The 24,353-nt window shown below is 46.0% G+C and overlaps 2 protein-coding genes across 2 annotated transcripts in view; one reads left to right on the top strand and one right to left on the bottom strand.

Moving 5' to 3' along the window:
* Positions 1 to 791: 791 nt before the first annotated feature.
* Positions 792 to 13,590, top strand: LOC132473164 (filensin). Its single transcript, XM_060073155.1, has 8 exons — positions 792 to 1,380; positions 2,633 to 2,693; positions 3,724 to 3,819; positions 6,748 to 6,840; positions 8,358 to 8,471; positions 9,514 to 9,734; positions 11,459 to 11,550; positions 12,204 to 13,590. The coding sequence occupies exons 1-8, from the start codon at positions 1,004 to 1,006 to the stop codon at positions 13,193 to 13,195; spliced, it is 2,046 nt and encodes a 681-aa protein (XP_059929138.1). The 5' UTR covers positions 792 to 1,003; the 3' UTR covers positions 13,196 to 13,590.
* Positions 13,591 to 14,420: 830 nt separating this feature from the next.
* pcsk2 (proprotein convertase subtilisin/kexin type 2) overlaps positions 14,421 to 24,353 on the bottom strand; it is a 31,786-nt gene continuing 21,853 nt past the window's right edge. The window contains 2 exon segments of the mRNA XM_060073043.1: positions 14,421 to 15,672; positions 24,105 to 24,332. Of these exon segments, the coding sequence (XP_059929026.1) occupies positions 15,183 to 15,672; positions 24,105 to 24,332 (718 nt within the window). The 3' untranslated portion in view covers positions 14,421 to 15,182.

The raw sequence follows: 24,353 nt of genomic DNA, 5'->3' as shown, positions 1-24,353 counted from the left end.
TTGAGTTACAGTAACTCTTCTCACAGGGAGTCCTGGCCAAGACAGGCAGCAGAAAAGAAGTTGCAGAATTTGCACAAGGCCACACACACACACACAAACAAAGTACACCACAATTGACACTATAATGCTAAAATTACACTTCATAACAGGCTATATAAAAACAAGCTAATACATACAGCTAAAAAAAACAAATTAAAAATAAATAAAAGGCATCAGGTTAAAAACAGTTGCAGTGTTCTTTTAGAGCTGATTGTAACATGTTTTTAAAGGTACTGAGTGGTGGGAGTGATTCCAGCTTTAGAGTGGCTTGAATGTAAACATTGACAGTATTTGGGGAACTTAATACAGAAAGTCCCCTAATGTCAGAGCCTAAACGACTTGTAAAAGGTTGTAGGCTTCACTCCTTTTAAGGCCTATATAGCCTATATGCATCCTGTTTGTTTTCCCTTTTAGCCTGTCATTATCTCAGGTACAACAATCGAGTATTTTCCAGTACAATGAGAATCGTTTGATTCCTATCGAGCAGTGGCTCACAACAATTCCTCAATCCAATGTGCACCCCATGCATGTTTTCGGGTAATAAACTGCCATCAATCTAAATCAAAACGGATCTAGAAAAACATCCATTGAACAAAATAAAGACCTTCACAGTTGACATCTCACTCAACAGCAGTGCTCTTTTGTCCTCCCAGTTTGTTTGTTATCGTTTCTGTCGTTCTGCTTTGTCATCAGTGAAAAAAGGCTTTTGTGAAGCCATTCACAATGGTACCCAAACTGGAAAGACCCAGGCACGCATCGCTTACCCTGTCACCCCGCGCACGGAGGTGGGTGTTTTGGGGGGCTATTTCGTGGGCATCCAGGGCTTGGGGCGTTTAGTCTAGCATGAGACAGCTCAGGGCGAGCACCCGATTTGTCACACACTAACGGTGCTAAAAGGGCATCAAGCACTCCGGGGATACCACCTAACCAAGGCAGCCAGCGAACGGGGAAGAGAACCACCAACATGTTCAAGACCAGTTACCTGCGCGAAGTGCGCAAGGACAAGTACGAGCGCTCCGATGTCTTCGAGGAGGAGGAACCAGCGGGCGACGAGTCCTCCGCCGGGGCCTCGGCCATCCAGGGCTGGGAGAGCCTCCAGGAACTCAACGGCCGTTTCGCCCGGTACATCAACCGGGCTCGCGTGTTGGAGCAGCGCAACGCCGTGTTCCGCAAGCAGCTGGAGACCCTGCAGCGCATGGAGGAGGTGAGCGGGCTCGAGGAGGCCTTCACGGAGCAGATCGACGTCAACCGCCAGCGCATCCGCGAGCTGTCCTCCGAGCACGCCAAGCTGGAGCGCGAGCTGAAGGATGCGTGCCGCATGCTGGATGAGTACACGAGCAAGTAAGTGGGTGAGAAAGGGTACAACTTCAAGACTTGTAACTCTTAAACCACTTGTTGAGAGACTAGGATAGACATCTCAGTGATGAATACCATTGCACAATGTCATCAATGTTTGTTTTTTTTTACATTTTATTAACTAAAGCAAATAACCCTTTTATCAGGATTTCATTCTGCAATTAAAATGTATTTCTTATAGGCTTCTGATGTAATAAATGATGTATAAAACAATGTTAAGGACAACCCAGTCTGCTCATACGTTTTAGAGCATTGGGAATAATAGACTATATAACACTCTATTGGTTCTCTATTATTATTCATACTGACGGCGACAAATGGTTATTATAACAAATTACAGACACAACCTTGAAACCTCTCACTATTGACCCCACACTCTAGCAGGCCTATTACTATCCTTCATCGAGATGAACGGCGTCTTCAAAAATGAGGTGCAAGGTACTCAGGGAAACAGGCAGTAGGCTAGACGTAGCTGTTTGTGTAGCTTCAGAAGTAACACAAATCAACTGGTCCAATAATGAGGATTGTAAAAGGATATCGACTGAATAAGGCCATGTTCAGGTCAAGCCGAAGAGATAGATTACTACATTTCTTGTGATTAAGTCTGTGTTGATTGAGAAGATATCGGACCCCTAGCCCAAGGACGACAATTAAAGCTTGAGTAGGCAATTCTGAGAAACCTGCCGGAGTAAACTAGATCTTTAAAGTCTCCAACTGAATAAAACCGATCCCCCACTTCAGGGCATCCCTCAATAGTCACTCCCGAAAAAACCCATGACTAGCTTTGTAGCTTTAGCATAGGTCTGCCCAGCCTTGTGGGAGGCCCTGGTCCTGCGCAATGAGTGCACAGGCAGAGTGCGCACGTGGGTAGCTGGGTAGGTAGGTAGAAAAATAGGCCATCCAATCGTTTGGACAGTCTTATTACAGGCCTGAGACAGCCAAATACACCCACATTTATAAACCTTTTGTCAGAGGATTAGACTTGTTGATTGCTGTCGGGTTATAAAGATGATTTCAACAAATAACGCTTCTAAATTCTTGTCTAGACCTCTTACGCCATCGGGAAAGCTTGAGCACATTGACACAAACACATGCCCATGCCCATGCACGTACAAGCACACATATATAAATCCCACAACTGTCAAACATTCATAGCATACCACTATTAAAATTCACAATGCGATTGTATTCGTGCTTGTTTTGAGCAAACATGTGATTCGGATTTTCTGTACTCTAGATACAGGAATGAATGCGAGTATCAAGAACAGCTCAGGAGCACTCTGGAACAGCTTAATAGGGTAAGGTTGTGTTTATTAAACTAGGCTTGGAATCAATGCATCTGATAAAATAACTAGATCTGATATGAGCAGTCACATCAGCCGTAACGATTCCAATTAAAAATAAAGAAAGTAGTTCAATACAGTCAGACAAATTCCCCATATACTCATCTTCTCGCCTCATAACTTGTATCTTTCATCTCCTCTCAACCCCTCCTTTCTCCTCGCCTTTCCCATTCCTCCCCCCCTTTCCCCCTTTCCTTTCGAGCGTCCTATCTCCTCTCCTCTCCTCTAATTAACTCTCTTACTCATCGTATCCTCCCCTCTCCACCCCTATCCCTGATCTTCCCTCTCCTCTTTTATCCTCTCAAAATCCTTGCATCCTCTCCTCCACCTCTCCTTCCCCTCCTCCTCCCATCTCCTCTCCCTTACTTAACTCTACTCCTTAATTTCCCCTGCCCCTCTCCTCCTCTCTTCTCCTGCCCTAACCTCTCCCTTCTTCTCTCCTCCTCCTCCCACCCTCCCCTCTCCTCTTCCTCCCACCCTCCCCCCTCCTCTTCCTCCTCCCCTCTCCTCCTCCCACCCTCCCCTCTCCTCCTCCTCCCCTCCCCTCTCCTCCTCCTCCCCTCTCCTCCTCCCACCCTCCCCTCTCCTCTTCCTCCTCCCACCCTCCCCTCTCCTCCTCCTCCCACCCTCCCCTCTCCTCCTCCTCCTCTCCTCCCCTCTCCTCCTCCCCTCTCCTCCTCCTCCCCTCTCCTCTCCTCCTCCTCCCCTCTCCTCCTCCTCCCACCCTCCCCTCTCCTCTTCCTCCTCCCCTCTCCTCTTCCTCTTCCCCTCCCCTCTCCTCCTCCCCTCTCCTCTCCTCCTCCTCCTCTCCTCCCCTCTCCTCTTCCTCTTCCCATCCCCTCTCCTCCTCCTCCCCTCTCCTCTCCTCCTCCTCCCCTCTCCTCCTCCTCCCCTCTCCTCTCCTCCTCCTCCCCTCTCCTCTCCTCCTCCTCCCACCCTCCCCTCTCCTCTTCCTCCTCCCCTCTCCTCTTCCTCCTCCTGGTAGGAGGCGGATCAGGCTCTGCTGGGTAACCTGGAACATCAGATCCAGAATCAGTTCCTTCAGGATGACATTCTGTCCACCAGAGACAGGCACAAGAAGGTCAGTGGAACATCATACAGATATTCAAGTTAGCATTTTGCAATGAATATCAGTCTGGCCTTGGCTGGGCGGCAATCGATTTCCGGTTATGGGCGCAACCTTATGTTGTTCAAAACTCCAGCCAGTCAGATTAAACGCTTCCCTCTCGCCCTCTTCTTCAAATCCGGTAGTTGGAAGTAAAGCAAAAATATATTCGGCTCTGAGAAAAGCCTTCCATACAAAGTTATGTAACCTTTTAACATCGTTATCAGGCCCTTTTCAGATAAAACGGCTTTGAATGCTTTGTCAATATCTACCCTTTCCTCGAGCACCGCCATTGTTTTGGAAATTGGGCAGACGGCTGCGCTCCTTGATTGTCATGAACTTCAACTCCCCCCCCCAGAGTGCTGATTAGACTTAATATAAAAGAAGGATGAAAGGGAAACAGAACGTTTACTGAAGAGATAAGGATGGTCTTACGAGGCTAAGGCAAACGTGAGAGATTTATTTAGTTATCATTTTTCTGTCCCTGATCTTGCATCAGGGGGACAGTTAAATGATGTGTTAAAACCGAGTTAAAACCAAGTTGCATACAAGGGGATATTGGCCAATTGATTTGAAGCCCAATGAGGTCAAATTGGAGAAGCTCTGACGAATGGAGAAACAAGGAAACCGAGTCCCGGCAACTTTAATAACATATTTTCACAGGGTTGTGCAGGTTTTACAACGGCATTGCTCACACTCGCTGTAGCAAGAAATGATCCATGTCACGTAATGATTTTGGTGTCATGCTAAAGGAGGAACCTTGATAAAGATACCATGAGTTGTGGTAGGGTTCAGATGTTGTTCTTCTCTCTCAGGATCAGAACAGAACAGAATACAGAACAGGGTGCTCTTGGGATTTACTGGTAGTAGAGAACCAGAGCACCCTGTTCTCTACTCTGTTCTGTGCAATACGTGGGGAAAAGGGGTAGATGAAGGGGGTTTCAGTGAACAGACGTCTCGCCTTTACACATCAAAAGGAAAGAAAAAGACAGTTGAAGTGTGTTCAATGACCAACACCATAATAACCTCCACAGCAATAATAAAAACCACTGCAGCCTGTGTGGTCCTGGGGACGTTGTCCTCAGCGAGGTTAATTAAAGCAGCATGAGGGGATAGATGGATTCACATGGTAATGCATGTTTTCCTGCCTGTCATGCACGGTGACTGCCAAGTTAAATGAAAGGGCAATGCGGGGCGAAAAATGTGTGTGCACTACCAAGAGACCTGGAAATGTGGGAACAGTGGGAGTCTTATAAGTAAAATGTGATGAACAACATAGTTATGGTTTCTATATTGCAAGGGGGTTCGCAAAAGGCCTGCATATCACAAATAGAGACTAGGGATTATTGCAATTATTCAAAGGCTTTTCACGTCATAAAGAATCCTTTGATTTTCCTTTGGACTAAATTCTATTTTTGGGCAAATGGACCTGAAATGTCTGAAATGCATATTATGGAAATAGGCGGCTAGGGGCCACAATAGTTATTTGATATTTTAAGGCAATATCCCGTCCTCTCACACAGATATATCTAGGGGGCTGATGGCCCTGAATGTTAATGGTACATAAGTAAAAAAACCCTCATAATTATTGAGGCCGATGACACAATGCCAATCCAAATGTGATTATTTTTTAAAAGTATGATAGCCCTTTCTCGCATGAATCAGATTAACTATATTGAAAATCCTTAAACCTTTGCACTTCCCTATATGCTGCTAGTCTCGTTTCTGTGCTGTTCTTTCTGTTCTCTGCTATGAGCTTCACAACCGAGAACAGACGAAGACCAAACCATATCAGGCTGCTGTATCTAAATATGTCGGTTGGGTCCTTTTGTGAACATTCTGGTGAAATTTGTATTTATCTAGTTAATACAAAATCTGTTATCTCCGTGATCCATTTTCTCTCATATGGCGAGATAACGGTTAGCTAATATTTAATATATAATTACCTGAGTTCTGCAAGCAATGCTCCACTTTTGTTATGCCCAGGCTTTATTCTTTCTAACTACTTCGACCTAACTATTTCCAAAACTTAAAATATTCTACCTTCTAAAATAGTGTGGCAACCGTGGGCGTGGACGCCGGTTCTGAGTGCCACAAAGGATCCTGGGAGGGTTCGGATTAGTCACCTTCTAGTGTCTTTCTTGGTCCTTTGCGTTTGCGACATTAGACGGGCTGCAGTAATTAGTGTACACCTTGGTGAAGGTGGAGTTGGGGGAAATTGGGGCACCGCCACCGAGATGCTTAGGGTGGTGGGATAATCCCTGTGTTGGTTATGTGTTCTGTGTGTTAAAATAAAAAGCTATCGTAGTCGACCGGTGTTTGGGGCGCGAGAGTGCCAATCGTTTAAAATTATTAATCGATATTTTTTATATATATATCGGTCGTTTGTGAGTGGGCACACTCGTTTATTTGGCTAAGTGTTTCCAACACATCCAGTTTACTTCCGGTAGAAGCTGAATGCTAACATGCTGTAAACAATGTTTTTCATGTCATGCTATCTACACAAACGAAATGTCAGATGAAACCTAAGACTCCAAGGGGTCTAACGGTACAAGCCTTATCATTTTGCTGCCAGTATATTGCTTTAATATTACAGCGGTATCCTGTATGTTGAGATTACAGCCAGCAAGCTGTATTTATATACTATACAGTAATACTACTGTAAATAAAAAGTACCTTACTGCCAAAACTGCTGCCAGTACTTAACTGTAATTTAACGGTTAAAAGTTGTGCAGTCGACAGTCAACCTGTAGACATGTCCATGAGCATTTTTCCCCAGCCTAATCCCCTGCTGCTCCATAACAACATGAATCTGAAATCCCTGTAAGTCACCATGGGGATAAGAGCCTCTGTTAAACGACTAAACAGTCAACAGCGTGTTGGTTAAATGTCCTCGTCCTTTAGAACCTGGCGGAGATCCAGACGTACGTGAACATACTGCACCAGATCAACCAGACCGCCCCCCTGCTGCAGAACATGTCAATGGGCATCTCCGAGGTGGGTCATACCGGTTGTCAATGTCAGTGTGTGCAGCTAGGTTTGTGTGGATGTGGAACTGTATTTCTGTTTATGTGCACGATAACATTTGACTTTGTTTGTATGTTTGGAAAATTACGTGTGCACTAAAAAAAAACATACACAGACACACACACTGCCACAGGGTGTGTTTGTGCACGTGTGTGTGTGTGTGTGTGTGTGTGTGTGTGTGTGTGTGTGTGTGTGTGTGTGTGTGTGTGTGTGTGTGTGTGTGTGTGTGTGTGTGTGTGTGTGTGTGTGTGTGTGTGTGCACGTGTGTGTGTGTGTGTGTGTGTGTGTGTGTGTGTGTGTGTGTGTGTGTGTGTGTGTGTGTTTGAGACTTTGTTTGTGCTTCTGTGTGTTTACAGTGTGACCTGTATGTCCTTGCATTTGGGTGACTTTATGTGTTTGTGTGTGTACGTGTATTTATGCATGTGTGTGTGTTTGTGTGTGCTTGGCGTGTGTCAGCGTGAGTGATTGAGTGTTAGTGTTAAGTGATCGACACTGACCCCGCAGCTAGAGAGCGACCGAGAGGGACACGATGACTCAGAGCCTGGCACACCACGTAATGAGGCGACTCGCTGCCATAAGCCGTGTCTGCCTACTCCTGTCAATTTGCACTACATTGGAGGTTCATCGTGTCCAGTTGTCGTTGAATTCAGCTTTTCAGGGTATCATTTACCACTCAGTCCATCATTAGCTGTGCTCATACGCTCCTGTCAGTCCGCACAACTGTGCATGCTATTTGTGTTGTGTTGCGTTTCTGTGTCACCCACGCACCCTTAAGTACCTGGCCACTAGCCATTTACCAGGCGCTTGTCCAGAACACTATGCATAATGCTTTCGTTCCCATGTCATGCCATGTAACGCCTGCTATGCATTGGGGAACTGTCGTAATTAGGGGCAGGTGGAGCGTCACAGCCAAAGGGCGTCCCTATTGACTTAGTCTACTTGTAGGAAAAATACTCAAACCTAGTGACATGGATTTATTTCTCAACTTGAAAATACACTGTGGGAATGCTGGTGTATTGGGAACGTGTTTTTTTTCTATATTAAATATTTTTGATTTGTTCATCGCATATACGGGGCTAAATAGTGTATCCATTCCTTGTCTTAAGTATTTAGTTGTCCGGAATGGCTTGGCATTGTTCATTCAAATGATTGAAAAACACTGAAGACTGTTACTTTGCCACCCAATCCACCTGTTGTTCTGTGTGTATGTGTATGTATGTGTGCATGTGTGCATCCGTGCGTGTGTGTGTGCATCCGTGCGTGCGTGTGCGTGTCTGTTCGTGTGCATGCGTGCCTGTGTGTGTGTGTGTATGTGTGTGTGTATGTGCCTGTATGCGTGTGTATGTGTATATGTATGTGTATGTGTCCACATGCAATTGTATCCGTGCGTGCGTGCGTGTGTGAGCTTGTGTGTGTCTGTGCATGTGTGCGTGCGTGCGTTCATGCTCGTGTTCATGAATGTGTGTGTTTTTCCTGGTGGTGTAAAGGACCAGGAGAGGCTGCTGACCCAGAGGAGGGTCCCGGAGCTTCAGAGCCAGCTGGAGGAGTACAAGAGCGCCATCTGCCAGCTGCAGATGCAGAAGCAACGCCTACAGACAGAGGTGGGTCCCATGACGTGAGCACACGTGCGTCACCATGACAACAGCCACTGCCACGCGACGCAGCCCACACATACGTGGAAATAGACAACACACGCATCCGCACACAAAGTGTAAAGAGATGGCAATCCTCAAGATCAACAAATAAATATCTGTACGCATGATCTTCTAGCTCTATAGGAACCAGAGATAACCAAAATAGCACAGCATTCAAATTTGATAAACCGGGGTGAGGTAGCTTGACATTCAGGGATTGCACACAAAATAATGAAATCTTTGTATTTGATGATATTGATTTATGGTAGTCGCTTTTTCCAGGTATTTTCCAAAGACAAAGTTCTGCTGTCTGCTCAAATGTCAGCTCTTAGCTCTGCTCATGTTTTGTGCCATGTATTTTCTAACCGTCTGGATTGAATTAGTGTAATATAATTGTTTTATGGAAATAAATGGTCACCCTTGGTTTATTCAATTAATGTGAACATGTTTTAAGGCGCTGTTTGACATTCAATATGAATGGCCACTAAAATGTAGACCCACTAACAGGACAGGCGGTCATTTCTCCTTCCTTTTGTTTTAAAAGTTAAGTTGACAGTTAATGGGGGTGATAGTCAAGTGGATAGGGCTTTTGACTTGTTGAAAGTTTCCGGAGTCTACCTTTAGACAGTCTCGGGCAATATGCCGTAACCCTATACCTGCTCACTGATGGCATACATCTAAAAAACATAATAATCCCAAACCTGTTGAATCTGCAAAATTATTAAATGATAAATGTCAATAATACATAGTTAGGTAGGTTGACAGGTAAGTTATTAGTTGTCAGCTAATTTGACAGTTAGGTTGACAGTTGAGTTGACAGTTGACAGCTATTTCGACAACGTAGTCACGTTGACTGGAAAGTCGACAGTTCAGCTCCCGTTGCACCGTTGGGAAGAGGCTCATGTCACTCGCTGAGCGCGTGATCCCATCATTTCACTCTTAAAAACACAATTGCTTCATAATTTCTCCCCCCCCCCCTTCTCGCACTCTACCACTCCCTGTGCCCTAGACGGGGTCGCTGGAACAGGCCATCAAGAGCACACAGGACGGCTACGACGACGAGATCCAGGCCTACAACGACCAGATCGAGGCGCTGCGCAAGACCATCGAGGAGGCGGAGCGCTCCCTGGAGCGCTACACCAGCGAGTGCCGCCACCTGGCCATGTACCAGACGTCCCTGGAGAACGAGCTGGAACGCTACAAGAGGATCATCGAGAACGAGGACAACCGGTAAGGAGCGCCGAACTCGGCTTCGTTGCTCGGACCCCTAATAATAATCATGCATTCAACTTTTATAGTGCTCTTCTAAATACTCAAAGTCGCTGAACAGAGTGAAGAAAGAATAAAATAATTGAATAATAACGTATAGACGTGTAAGTAGTAATAACGTAAGTAGAAAGATAAAAAGATAAAATAGGATAAAAATAGGTAGCTAAAAAACTGAAATAGACTAGGAAGGGGAGGGGAGAGAAGGGAAGGAGGTCATGTGTTGAAAGCGATCTTGAGAAGGTGGGTTTTTAGGGCCTCTTTAAATGATGGGAGTGTGCTAGCCTGTCGGATGTGCTTGGGGAGGGAGTTCCAGAGGGATGGTGTGGCAACTGAAAAGGCCCAAGAACAAACACCAGACATTTGCTGTTTAATAATTCAGATCTGTAATATTTTGTTTGTGGATCATTATAACATGAATAGTTAAGTTATCTTGGCTACTTAATTCTTGGCTACTTATGGGTAAATCGTAACAGAACTTCGTTTGAACAGAGTAAGACATCAGCCCCATAAGTTCCTCCTGGGCTCCTTTAAACATGTATGAACACACGGTGCTGCAGTCCGTCACCGTCGACAACGCAGATGTTAACAACTTCAAAGACGTCAAAGTACAGGCTGTGCTCAGGCACATGTCCTCCCTAAAATCAGACAAATATATTGTTGGGTCGGTGCGAAACAAACATTTCGATCCACTTCTTGTGAAGCTTCATCAGTTTTAGCCGATACATCCTTGATTGTTTACAACCAATGTTTGTGCACGGCACTCCAAACCTGGCCGCACACAATTTAAACCGACAATACAATAAATGGATTTAGATGTTTGTTTCGCTGCATACCAACAAAGGAACATTGACGGTTTTTCACAAGGACACATGCTTCAGTACAGAGGATTCTTTAAAAAAAAAAAGATGATTCATCATTTCAAAGTGGTTGAAGAAGCCAGTGTGGATCTGTCCCCAGCCATCTGTGGTGGTGACAGAGTGTGACTACATAGCAACGTGTGTTCATCCATGTTCAGACGAACCGCAGGGGTTCCTGGTTCATGGTTGTCTAGGGTGAAAACATCACAGGGATTCAACAACTTGACAGGCAACAGGCCTGTCGTTTGTTAGAACAAAGCGCACAGTAATCAGGTCAGAATCAAAGAAATAACTGAGAAACATGCAGAAACACAGGTAAACATAATCAGAGAGAGAGTAATCAAGGTGACCCACATTTGAAAATCGGGACACAGGGGGAATAAGCATGGGGATTAGGCCAAGATAGTGGTGAATAAATGTAACATGATGTTATTGTTAAGTGTGGGATACTGCTCCCCTTAAGGAGGTGTCAGTGATACACTGACACAACAATGAGCATCCTAATCTATAGACCATATCCGGAAAACCCATATCCAGAAAAATCAACACATAGTTGAAGACTTCAACCAAGCACACTCCGTTTACTAGTTCACAGGTGTATTTCCTAATGTCCGCCAACAGATGGCAGTGCTGTACCACAGTCACTTCCACATCAAGCTCATATTCAGTTCATGCTTTCAAATTTCTGTGTATACATTCTTCCTCTTTTATTTTTATTTTGTATAAATAAATAATATTACAGGTCTATTTGAAATGTATGTACCCAGGGATCCCCTTCCCTTGGCTATAACCTTTGTTGTCTGGTTGAACCTGTTCTGATCTCTGCAGGTTGAACTCAGCGATAATTGGCACACCCATTACCCTGTTCACCACTAATTGTTGCAACCCGCACGCACCTACCGCGCCCAGCCGAGGGAGAGGTGAGTTTACCAACACGGCGGGGGTCACGTGCTGAGCTCATCATCTCTATTCATTAAACATTCAAATCACTGGCTATTGTGTCGTCGGCCCACTTGGCTTCATCAAGTTCTTAGAAATTCAGCCTCCACTCAAGGCAAAGTGTTCAGTGTCTCAGCGGATAGTGTAGGAAATGTACGAAATGTAGTCTGACATGTGCAAAAATCTTAATGCAATATCTATACCCAAGACACAAACATACTTGCATGCCACACACAGGATTGATGAGAGATGAGGTAACTCATTCTATAAAACATGACGTTTTTTATTCAAAACATAAGTATACGATTTCCCTTATACTGGTAATATAATTCGGAAGAGTGCTTTCCTCCTCGCAGATACAAATTCCAATCTTTATATAAATACCAAGCTACTATTGGCCGGTACAGAATCTTAACCAAACACATTTGGAATGCAATCTGCAATTGGAATGTCAATTGTATCTCTATAATTAATAAGAAATAGTGGAAGTGGTTAACATCACCCATTAATGCCAGCAAAATGTCCCATATTGATACAGCCCATAATTCCACACAACACATTGAATGGTTTCACGCTGAGAGTTGTGGGCTCCCCTCCAGACATCACCATGTCCTCTGACCACTATCCCACCCAGACCTCACCCAGGCCATCCAGGACATCACCACCATCAAGCCCCGCCAGAAGAACCTGGCCAAGAAGGTGCAGAAGAAGAAGGAGCTCGGCCCAAGAGACGTGACCGACTGTTCCCAGGACGACCGTCCCGTTGCCCCCTCCCACGGAGACGCCGCCGGGGGGGAGGATGAGGTGGTGAGGAGGACGGAGCAGAGCACCGGCTCCGTGCCAGGGGCACGGGTGTCCCCCCAGGACGTCCCCGACGGCGCCCAGCTCAGCAAGGCGTTCGACACGCTCTGCAACATCGTGCGCGACCGGATGAGGAAGTACCGCAGGCCTGAGCCCATCGCCGACTTCTACACCAAGGGCCGCTACGTCCTGGTGACGGGGGACGCCAGCTACATGGACCCCTGCTTCTGCACCTCCTCCCCCTCCGCCGGCCACGTCTTTATCACCGCCGGGGACGGGATGTTCATGCCCCCCTACGACCCGCCCTACGGGCCCGGTGGACCCGCCTATCCCCATCCTCCACCCCCGCCCATGCCCATGCCCATGCCCGGCCCCAGCGACCCCACTCTGCCCTCTGGTGGCGGCGATAGGAAGGGCGACAACGGCGGCAAGGGAAAGGACGGAGGAGGTGGAGGTAATGGAGGTGGCGGTAGAGGCAAGGGTAGAAACGGAGACCCAAAGGCCAAGGACCCCGAGCCATCTCCAGCCCCCGGCCCCGGCCCCGGCCCCGGCCCCGGCCCCGGCCCCGGCCCCGCTCCTCGTCCAGCCGGCCCCTACCCTTCCCCGGGGGATACCCTCCCGACCGGGCCTAGGGGCCGCCGTCCCACGCCCGGCAGCCCTCCCACCCGCAGCTACCACCCGGACACCCTGAGCTACGAGAAGGTGGAGGTGCTGGAGACGGTGGAGAGGCTGTCCGGCGACAACAAGGTGAAGGGTTACGAGGAGACGGCCCTGGTGGTGGAGACCACCGTCGAGAAGATCAGCAAGAAGAAACCCAGAACCTGAAGTGGTACTTCACTCGTGAGACGTGGGAAGATTTGCTTCCGTGAAGAGGACAATGATGATGGAGGATTAGTGTGCCTTTCATTTGCTTGACCTCGCCGCCTTCTGCCTCAAGCGTTTGCTGGTTCCCGAGGGACTTATGCTGCTGCTGTTGTTCTTACAGCCGCCTTCATGATAGAGGAACACTTGGGGGAAGATGAACATGCTGGAGACCCAAGCCACGAAAATCTCTAAAAGTTTGAAAGAAAATTGTATAGAAAGTTACGCCGCCCTTTGCGACTTTCAGCCCTGAGGTTTATGACGTTGAAATGAATGCCATTGCCTGCAATTAACAGTTTTGCTGTGTATCAATTAGCTTGGATTGATATCATGCATAATAAAAAATAGTCATACATAAACTAATTGTCTTTTTTTTGTCTTGAAACTAGTTAGAGCACAACTTGGCCCAATTGAATCATGAAATGCACTTAGAGTACCATCTTCAGTTTCTCGATTCAATCATTTAAGGGTTTGAATCTTTGATTCTTCCTGGATTGAATAAGGAACAAACAGCGTTCACCTACATTTTACATTGCGTCCTGAGCAAGGCAGAGCAAACAGACTAAATACGATTGTGTGAGGAGAACGCTGTGAGTGAGTGATCATTTTTATCACACCGTTAATTTTATAAAAGACTGATGAATCCTGAAACCTTTTAGCCAACTGTATATTAATGTGCACTACGGTGTTATATAAAACACAAACTGTAAGCCTAAACTTTTAATCATTCATCATGTTCCATGAATAATCTGTTCCATGGATAATTGGACGCAAACTATCTGTTTAAAGAAACGGCTAAATTATGAATTGGCCTTTCGGTGTGTCAGGAACTTTCAGCATCATTGCTAACAATGCGTCCGCAGCCCCCACTCTCAGCTCTTTATCTCTTCATCCATCAACTTTGCATATTTAAAAAATGCAAAAGAGGAATAAACAGTTCCAGCCAGGTGCAACCCCCTTTATATGTGCCTTGATGGGCATTTGTATTGAGAGAAACAGCTGTTCACTGATCGTGTTGATCGTACCTTTATTTGAAAAGAAAAACGATTTTGAAAACCAACCAGAGCAATTATCTTTGATGTGTCTTATTTTGTGTGTTTAGGTATGTCTCCTTTATGAGGTGATTTTAATAACTTGCTCTGTTTTATGGATATGATTCAGTTCAGGGACGGGCAAATCACTCAAATGCTTTAGCAAACATCTGAATATATTTATTATTTAGTATATCGTCAAAGATTATGAAATGGAGGACCACATACCGCAAAATCAATCAAAACATTTCTTTCCTCGTTTATATAGAAACAGTGCATGTCACAAAAATATAAACAGAAAGAAGTATCGCCGCTCGGTTTGCAAGATATTCAACTTTAAGTAGACACCAAGATTAATTTACAGTCACAAACTGTACAACAGTGGACTGTAGAGAGGTGCGGGGAGAGGCCAAGAACAAGAAGATGAAACTGTAGAGATCGTATTTGTATGTACAATTCTGTAGACTGTAAAAAAACAGACAAATATGTGGTTTTGTTTTTCTGTTTCTCTCTCTCAATATATAACAGATTCTTTGACGGTTAAACTTTTATTATGTTTTTGGATTACAAGAAACATTCATTTTTAAGTGGGTACTAATTCAAACACAAAACCAAAATGGGCGGCGCCTAGAGTCAGGGACGAGAGAGGTAGACAAAACAAGAAGATCATAAGAACAAGAGAGAGATTGACCAAGAGTTTGACTGAGAGGATAGGAGCTCTAGCAAGAAGGCATAGCTAGCGAACGAGGGAGAGAGAAATAAAGAGGGAGAGAGAGAAAGGGAGAAAGAGAAAGAGAGAGAAAGGGAAAGGAGAGAGAGAGAGAGAGAGCTAGAGAAAGAAAGAGAGGGAGAAAGAGAGAGAACGCGGGGGGGGGGGGGGGGGGGGGGGGCTTCATTTGGCACCCATGCATGACGGTGGCTCAGTTGTTTTTACTCAGCAGGCTCTTGAGGCTGCGCTCCACCGCCTCGTCCAGCTCCTCCTCCAGCTCCTCCTTCTTGGACATGGCCAGTTTGGACTGGTAGTCGCGCACTACCTGGTCTATGTACGGGGCACTCTGTGTACCGTGCAGCATGAGCGTCCACTCCTTCAGGACGCCCCGCTGGGCCTCGGGCCCCTGGAAGCCCACCTCCATTACCCAGGTGCCCCGGGGGTCCTCGCCCCAGGTGTGCGTGGTCATGAAGGGCCACTTGTCAAAGCCCACTTTGGCGTCGTCGTCACGCGGTCGGCGGCTCAGCAGGATGGACTTGGTGCCCATCGGCGAGGTCATGTTGATGTTGAGGTCGCCGCGGCGACTGGCGTTCACCGTGACGACGGCCTGCACGTGCTCCAGGTAGCGCACAAAGTTGTCCTTGCCCTGGCAGGCGTCTGTGTCGATGGTCAGCACCAGCCGCTCGCCAGACTGGATCTTACTGGAGAGAGAGAGAGAGAGAGAGAGAGAGAGAGATAGAGAGAGAGAGAGAGAGAGGTAAAGGTGATGAAGTAACTACACTTTCATTCATTCACATTAATTAAATGTTGATGTTATTTGTCATTCTTCAGACTTCGATATAAGGGTGGACTACTTTTTCCTAGACACTGAGGTCATTCTGTAACAGAGCAGGGTCTTACAATGGTCACCACCACTGGTTACAAAGACACAAGAGTGCAGTCCAGGGGAAACCACTGAATGTGTGTTACCTCCACTGCTTTTTACTCAACACAGAAGCTGAGCACCGAGTATCTGAGCATCTGAGAAGAGCATCCCTGAGCGCCCGTGTTCTTTCTAAACATTGAGTCAAGGTTCGTTTACATGACCTCAAGTCCCAGACTGAAAGATATTACCGTCTCAAACCGTTTATCTCCTCGCCCACCAAGAAATCTTTCCAAAGACAGTCGAGGAACAATTTATGCGGAAATTTATGTTTAGCGCATTATATCGATACAACAAACGGTCTTTATGTTCATATTCCACTTGGATTTAAACCCTTGCATGTTTTCCAGCAATGATTTTGCATGACTATGGTGGTTTGAATTATAATGATGCGCTTAGAAAACTAAAATAACAAATCCTTCCCGCTCCATTTTGGAGGGCTACCTTTTAATATCTCCTGTGTATGATTTTGTTACGTAAAACCTGTTGAATATAAACTCAAAGCGATGGAAACGTGAATGGCTGATGTTTGAATAATTGTTCCCGGATCAAAGGGGTGTCGGTAGACAAGGCAGACTGGGAGGCCTGGAAGCCAGCGACAGACTAAGATACCTTTTTAATGGAGAAGTCTGCGCATTATCATTCGAATTAAAACAAATTAAACCCACGTCACACACAGGCAAATTATTTTGGAAATTAATTAATTCAATGCATCTCAGGAAAGAAATGGCTTTTTGTTTTTTTATGACATGAATAATGCATCTGTGGTTAATATGGCACACTGATTATGGTAATGCTCATCTTCGCCAATGTAACCCTGGAGTGGCAAGGGACGCTTTTCGCAGAGGCTTCATCGAAGTAGAAATACAGTTGTCGCTCATAACACTAATTATAGCTGCTACTTGTTTGGTCCGAGACACTATTTTGAAAGACGGAGGGTATAAAGTTAAATAAACTTGTAAAATCGGAACAAAAATAGTTAAATGCAGTTTCTCTTCGCAAATGGCACTGTGGTAACTGATATAGGTCCGCAGGCTTGTGAAGTTCATAAACTTGCCATAAAAATTATATTTTGCTGCTGGCGTCCATGTTTTCCCAGGCAGACGCAACGGAACGCATGTGGATTGGAAGTCTGGAATCCCGAATCTGAACTTCCGACTTGCAATCAAGTGCAGCATTTTCTTGTCTGCACTAAATCGGACTGCTACCCGTGCCTTGGTAGATAAAGGTAGCAGACCAATAATTAGTGTTATGAGCGACACCTGTGTTGTTCCTGCGATACTGCCAGCCTCAATGAAAAGACTGACTTTAATGGTGGTTCTCTGATGTGCATATACAGTAGATTTGCCAACATCCCTTTTATTGAGCTAAATGGGTTTGTCCCAGTTTGTCCTTGAATTGCAAAAATGTGTTATCCTGAATATCAAAGATTGATTCTGCCGTCTAACTACAAGATTTGGCTGATAATGTCCTCGTCCTTTCTTTCTTTCTTTCTTGTTGATATAAAAACCACAACGATAGCTTTGTAAGCGCTCCAGGCCTGCTCTGTGGCCACCACTACCATGTCCCATTAACACAGTGGAAATGAAAGCACCGGGTAAGGCAGAACCAAAGCAAGGGAGGGGGACAAGTGAGACGGAAGAATAATTCACCGACCGCTATGCTAAGCACAGCATGCTAACCGATGGCGGCGTCGTGAGCTGAGTGATTGAAGCGTCAAGAAAAACCGAGCATGATCAGCGGGGGAGTTTTCAAAGTACTGTCAACATCACATAATGTGCCCGGGGGTGGTGTTGTAATAATATAAACGAACAACAACCACAACAACAATAATAATTCAAATAATTATAAGGCTTAACACAATTTCTTCCAGGTTTCGAAACATAAAATCGAATCTTAAGGTACATTCAACACAGTGTGTGTCCGTTCAGGCTGAGTTGAACAGCTCTCGCTGAGGGAATATGCCACACTCTGGTGAGCAGAGGTCTATCCCATGAGCAATACAGTAATAAAAATATCAAGGTGTGTGTACATAAGCCCTCAAGTATGTGTTTATTTGCAATTGTCTCAATCATTCTCCATTATGATTATTACAGTTATTATTGCTGTTGTGGTGATGGGGTAGGATCATGTGCATTATTACATTTTAAACAACAAATTTCCCCGGCATGGCAGGTAGCATCGTTTCCATCTGATAACGTGAAAGAGCAATTACGGCTGTCGCGGATGAGATGGGAGTGAGGGGGCACGAATGTTGCTGATTAATTTACCAGCCAAGGCCCCAACGGAGTTTCTCGGCTTAATATAGCAGGTAATAAGAAGCTGTTTAGCTCCATGATATACGATGCCAACCAGTATTGCAGATTGCGTGTAAGAACTGAGGCATGCTTGTTGTGAGAGGCTGTGCGACTGCATGCTAGTTTGCAATAAAGTGAATATTTCAATAGACACTTTTGTAATTAGCAACTACATAACAAACTTAATTGCTCAGAGTCAAACTGGGTATCGACTCAAAAATGACAACCCTTTTCTGAACTGAACAATTACATATTTCTTCTTTCTATGGCTGAAAGGACTATACTAGACTACTATAATTGAGTATAAGAAATAATCTCTGGTATTGTAATTTGCCTGTCTCTGTTATCACACAAATTCACTCTCAATGTATGTGTGTGCACACATGCACACTGTCCCACACACACTGACACACACTGACAGACAGACACACAAACACACACGCCCATCCACCCACACACGCACACACACACACACACACACACACACACACACACACACACACACACACACATGACCACACCCATCCACACACACACACACACACACACACACACACACACACACACACACACACACACACACACACACACACACATACACACACAGACACACGCACACTCTCTCTCACACACACATACACAGACATACACACACATACACACACACACACACACACACACACACACACACACACACACACACACACACACACACACACACATAAACACACCCATCCACCCACGCACGAAGGCAGACATAGACTTGCATCATCCGGCGGACATCCAAACACGAGGCAGGCAGGTCAGATAAAGGATCATGTCTCTATCTCTGCTCTTCAAGTGCTAATTGGCTAGCTCCTGGGCTGCCATGAGCGAAGCGTCTGAGTTCAGATCACTGATTAAAAAGCAGAAGAGAAACTGAATACCAGAGGTCTGTGGCCTCTCCTGTGTGATCCAGCACAACAAAAACTGTTCACCACAGCACAGCTTGGCATTCATAGTTGCGTAGCCTGGCGGTTGCTAGCATGAGCCAGTGTGGGAGGATACCAGATATGCTAATTACTTGTAGTTTCTATTATTCAATGCCTCACAAGAGTGGAAGGAAGTCTTGCTTTGAGGTTAGCTGCAGACATGTGGTATCAACCCCCAGATCCTTTCGGTTGGGAGTTGAACACACTTTCTTTCTCCAAAACTTATGAAATAGTGAACAATCCCTGACCCCTCTTATAACTGCAATTATCCATTCCTCTCTAATCTTTGGTACTGTTCCGTCACCCCTCAAATCAGCTGCAATAACCCCTATTCTTAAGAAACCCGGTGCTGACCCCAGCAACTTCAACAATCTCTGCCAAATCTCCACCCTCCCCTTCCTTTCAAAAATTCTGGAAAAACAGTTGCAGCTCAGATTCATGATCACCTCTCTCACAATAGTCTTTACGAACAGTTCCAATCAGGCTTTCGCCCACTTCATAGCACCGAAACAGCTTTTGTTAAGATAACCAATGACCTCCTCATGGATGTGAACGCTGGACTATGTGTGCAGCTTTTGACAGCATTTCCCACACCATCCTCATTGACCGATCATCCTCCCTTTGAATATCTGATGCACCTCTGGACTGGTTTAAATCATATCTGACCGGACGTACTTAGTTTGTCCACCTCCCATTCTTCCCCCGTCTCCTCTGGTGTACCCCAAGGTTCTGTCCTTGGACCCCTCCTGTTCATTATCTATCTCCTCCCTCTTGGCCATTTTTTCCATAAATATAATATTCAGTTCCATTGTTATGCAGATGATACCCAGCTCTACTCTTCCACCATACCCACCACGACCCTCCCTCCCACCTCCCACCTCCCTCTCCGATTGCCTCCAGGAAATCAGATCCTGGTTCTCCCAAAACGTTCTCAAACTCAACTGTGATAAAACTGAAATCCTCCTTATTGGCACCAAATCCACCCTCGCTAAAATAATTGACTTCTCCATCTCCATTGAAAATTCATCAGTTTCCCCCTCTCCCCAGGCCAAGAGTCTGGGTGTCATCCTGGATAGCACCCTATCATTTCTGTCCCATATCAATAATGTCACTTGGTCAGCTTACTTACATCTACGTTACATCTCTCGCCTGCGCCCATCTCTCTCCCCCAACAGTGCTGAAATTCTGGTTCATCGCGTTTGGGCTACTGCAACTCTCTCCTCTTTGGTTTACCTGCTAAGTCCATACATAAATTACAACTGGTACAAAACTCTGCAGCCTGTATCATTACTAAAACCACCTCCATCAGTCACATAACATCTATCCGGCAGCACCTCCATTGGCTCCCCATCAAATATCGCATCATTTGCAAGATCCTGCTTCTCACTTTCAAGGCCATCAACAATCTTGCCCCTCAGTATCTTACCGCGCTCCTCCATATCAAGACAGTAAAGACACCCACCCGTACTCTCAGATCGTCTTCCTCCATCCAGCTCACCCTCCCACCTGCTCGCTTGGTTACCATGGGGTCAAAAGCATTCAGTCGATTCAGCCCCCCACCTCTGGAACTCTCTGCCTCATGACGTCCAACACTCCAGTTCCATTATCACTTTCAAATCTCACCTGAAAACGTATCTATTCAGCCACGCCTACTCCCTTTAAGTCAGTTGCATTCTTGGGACTAGAATGACCCCACTGTTTTTCTCTTGTACACTGTTTTATTATGTTGTTGTTTTTTGTTTCGGCCGGGACTGGCATTATCTTCCATACAGGCTACATACGCAGACCCTGGGCCCTATCTTGCATCCGGCGCAAGTGACTTACGCCCCGTGCCCACTACCTCCGTCAGTTGTCCGTTGCCCATTGACTTTGAATGGGGACGGTCGCGCAATGCATTGTGGATCCGTCCGTTGACTTGGAGCGTTCGCCACCGTCCAAAAGTTGAAAAATTTTCAACTTTTTCGGCCGCGACGGATCCGTCATCCAATCAGATCGCGTATGCAAATTTAAGCACTGTGACGCGACTCGGGCTCTGACGATACTGGAAAGCGGGAAAGCGGGTCATCTTGCCTCGCAACAAGCAGGAAGAAGCGGGAAGAACCCGGCGAAGCGATTTGATTGGCTGACGGTTGCCTCTGCAAAGACTACTCCCCCATCCGTCAGCCACGCCTTCCCACGTCCGTTGACTGACGGTGCAGTGGGCACGAGGCGTTAGTCACTGGCGCATGTGTCGTTGCTAGTTTACAACTGGCGCAGAGCGTTCTTTTCCCACCAGCGCCACTCGCCGGTAAATTAGGGATTGATCATGCGCCCCAAGGGGCGGTTCGGCGGAAGGAGGAGGCGTGTTCTGGCGCAAACGCTATTTTGCCGTTGCTGAATACCATTGCGCTACTGACCAGGAAATACCTGGTTTAAAGTCAGTGGCGCGTTGTTCAGATGCTATTTTAAGGGCGGATGCATAGCCTACATGCGCATGCGATGCATACGGATTGCTTGTGCACCTCGCGCATACACTTTGCTTCTCTCATCTAGCTAGCCGCACATTCTTGGTAAATTATTTGGGAAAGAACAGCTGATGCAGCGGTAATAAGTTGTACTTTTAAATCAATGCATCTGCAAACACCGTACAGCAAACACATATTTTCTTGACACAGACATCGTATAGGCCTACATGCCCATAACTTTTAGGATTGATGAGTATTTGATCGTGAAAAACATTGTTTTACCGCGAGTGAGTGTTAAAAAGAATGAATGAATGCGGGCGCGCGTGTGTGCTCTGTTTAAACACACGCAAACTAAACACGTAACGCATAATACAATCAATGGCAATGTCTATTACCGCGGAGACACATGCATATTAGGATAGCATACAATACTGATTAGAAACAATGTTTATAATGTATTGCGTATTTCATTAAATAGATCAGTTACCGCATATCATATGTTATATTATTTACGTTTTCTTTGGCGAAATTTATTTGAGGACTCAGTATTTCTGAAGTTGTGGAAGAAAACCCCTTGTGTGAATTAGGCCATATTATTTGGCAATAAACTGAGCCATTTGCAGTTTGAAATTCATGTGCATCTGTCTCATCGGAGACTGCAGACGCGCTGTCAAAATATCAACTCGTCCGATTCAAATGCGCTCATGGCTCTTAAAGGGGATGGGAGCTGGCACTCTCATTGGTTTGTTGGACGTTACGCCCAAACCATACCTACGGGTAATTAGGCTGCTTCAGACCAACCCTTTTGACACTTGCGCCGCGACGCAAGTGTCATTTATCCGCCTGTAAAATAGCGATAGCGCCGTAGAACCGCCCACAAAGCTACTTGCGCTTTGCGCTTTCCACTTGCGTTTCAGACCGTTAAAATAGGGCCCCCTGTGTGAGTATGTATGCAACCCCCTCTGCCTGGGATCTCTCCTGGTTGTCACTCAGCATTATCAGCGGTGTTGCTAGGGCACACCGTGCTGGGAAACGTGTGGCCGCTCTAATTATAGCCACGGAGGACCTCTGGAGAGTCAAAGTCACGAGAGCACGGAGAACAAAAAGAGGTTGGACTGTGTGGTGAGGACGAGTGGAGGATTGACGGGAAAGAGAGAGAGAGAGAGCGAGAGTGAGTGAGGGGGATGGAGGGTGGAGGGTGGGAGATGGAGCCAGCAGGGGTGAAGGGGAATGGAACAGACTGGCACGCGGTAAGGAGGGGTGGGGTCCATGGAGTGGGGGTGGAGCAGGGAGAGGAGGATGCCCCACGGGGGGGGGATTGCAGACAGATTGCAGGCAGGACACACATGTGGGAGAGGTAGGTAGAAAAACAGGCAGGAAAAGACGGAGAGAGAGAGAGAGGCCGATGGTCCGAAAGACAGGGAGACAAAGAAATAGACAGGAAGATATGTAGGTACACCGAGAGACAAAGAGACATGGATGTAGAGAAAGAAAGACAGTAACCGATAGATGGATAGAAGCATAAACAGACACATACAGACTGAGAGATAGGCAGGCAGATTCATACACAGATAGGCAGGCAGGTAGAGTTCAGAGAATTCAGGCAGAGAAGCAAACTGATGGACACAGACAGAAAATGATAGACAACTAGACGGGCATGTAGACAGATTACGCATTACACATTACAGCTCTCGACCACTAGGCCAAAGAGAGAGAGAGTCCTCCAGAGTGTGCACCAGATGGCTTGACTGTAATCAAACCACTGCTCAGCCTACAGCTTTGTGGAACACACAACAAGACCAGCACCCGGGGAATACACACAGATGCACACCCAAAAGGGTATTGGATTTTTTTTTGGATGTGCCCACTATGTGTAATGTTATGTGTAAGACAATATCTTGGATAGCATGTCGTAGGTTTTTAGTTTATTGTTTAGCCTAATAATCTGACTGATAATCTGCCGCTATGATTGGATGGATATATATTATGGCAATCCCCAGTTTGTTTGAATCTGGAGTGCAGTCCAGAGAAAACCACATAATTAGAGTCAACTCTTTTACAGTATCCTGATCTATCTTCACTATCTTGACCTCTTTGTACTCTTCAGCCAGTAGCAGTCACCCATGAACTACAGCTTCTATCAAATCAGACGTTGCAGTTTGCACACATGATCGCTCATCTTAACTCTTTTGCTTTTCCCAACTTCACGATACACATACTTTCATGGGAAACCGTAACCCTAACCTTAACCCTAACCCTTACCCTAATCCAAAGAGTTTAGACCATAAGAACTATAAGAACCATAAGAACCTATTCTTTTGTATCTCTGTATAATTTGCTGCGATAAAATGTGCCTAGAAAATTCATGGCCAGGTGTTGTTTCATTGAAGACTGAAAAGGCAGAAATCCTTCCAGTGTGCCTGCCCATGTTCACACTCATTGGCACATTAAACATAAACATACACTACAGCCCACATCTTGTATACAACGTCTGCTTACTGGTTGTCCTGGATGGACCCGGCCACACAGTGGAAGCGCTCGGGGACGGTCTTCCACTCGTGGGACATCTTCACCATGCCGCCGGCGTCCAGCACGCCGTAGCCAAACAGGTGGTTGAACTCCAGGCCCACGCCGTTCCTGCGCCACTGGTGGACCTCGTCGTGAAGCTGGTTCCTCTTGGACGTGAGCACCGACAGGTGCTGCATGTCCCGCCATGTCAGGTCAGGACTGTGGGGCGAAGGGGGGAGA

This window comes from Gadus macrocephalus, chromosome 15 (assembly GCF_031168955.1).
Source record: "Gadus macrocephalus chromosome 15, ASM3116895v1".
Taxonomy (NCBI): domain Eukaryota; kingdom Metazoa; phylum Chordata; class Actinopteri; order Gadiformes; family Gadidae; genus Gadus; species Gadus macrocephalus.
This window is presented reverse-complemented; position numbering and strand designations above follow the sequence as displayed.

What these genes read in the sequence shown, in the direction of transcription:
- LOC132473164 (XM_060073155.1), top strand. Translation starts at nt 1,004, where the DNA reads ATGTTCAAGACCAGTTACCTGCGCGAAGTGCGCAAGGACAAGTACGAG. An exon ending in CTCTGGAACAGCTTAATAGG is followed by an intron (nt 2,694 to 3,723) that starts GTAAGGTTGTGT and finishes TCCTCCTGGTAG; the next exon opens with GAGGCGGATCAGGCTCTGCT. An exon ending in TGTCAATGGGCATCTCCGAG is followed by an intron (nt 6,841 to 8,357) that starts GTGGGTCATACC and finishes GGTGGTGTAAAG; the next exon opens with GACCAGGAGAGGCTGCTGAC.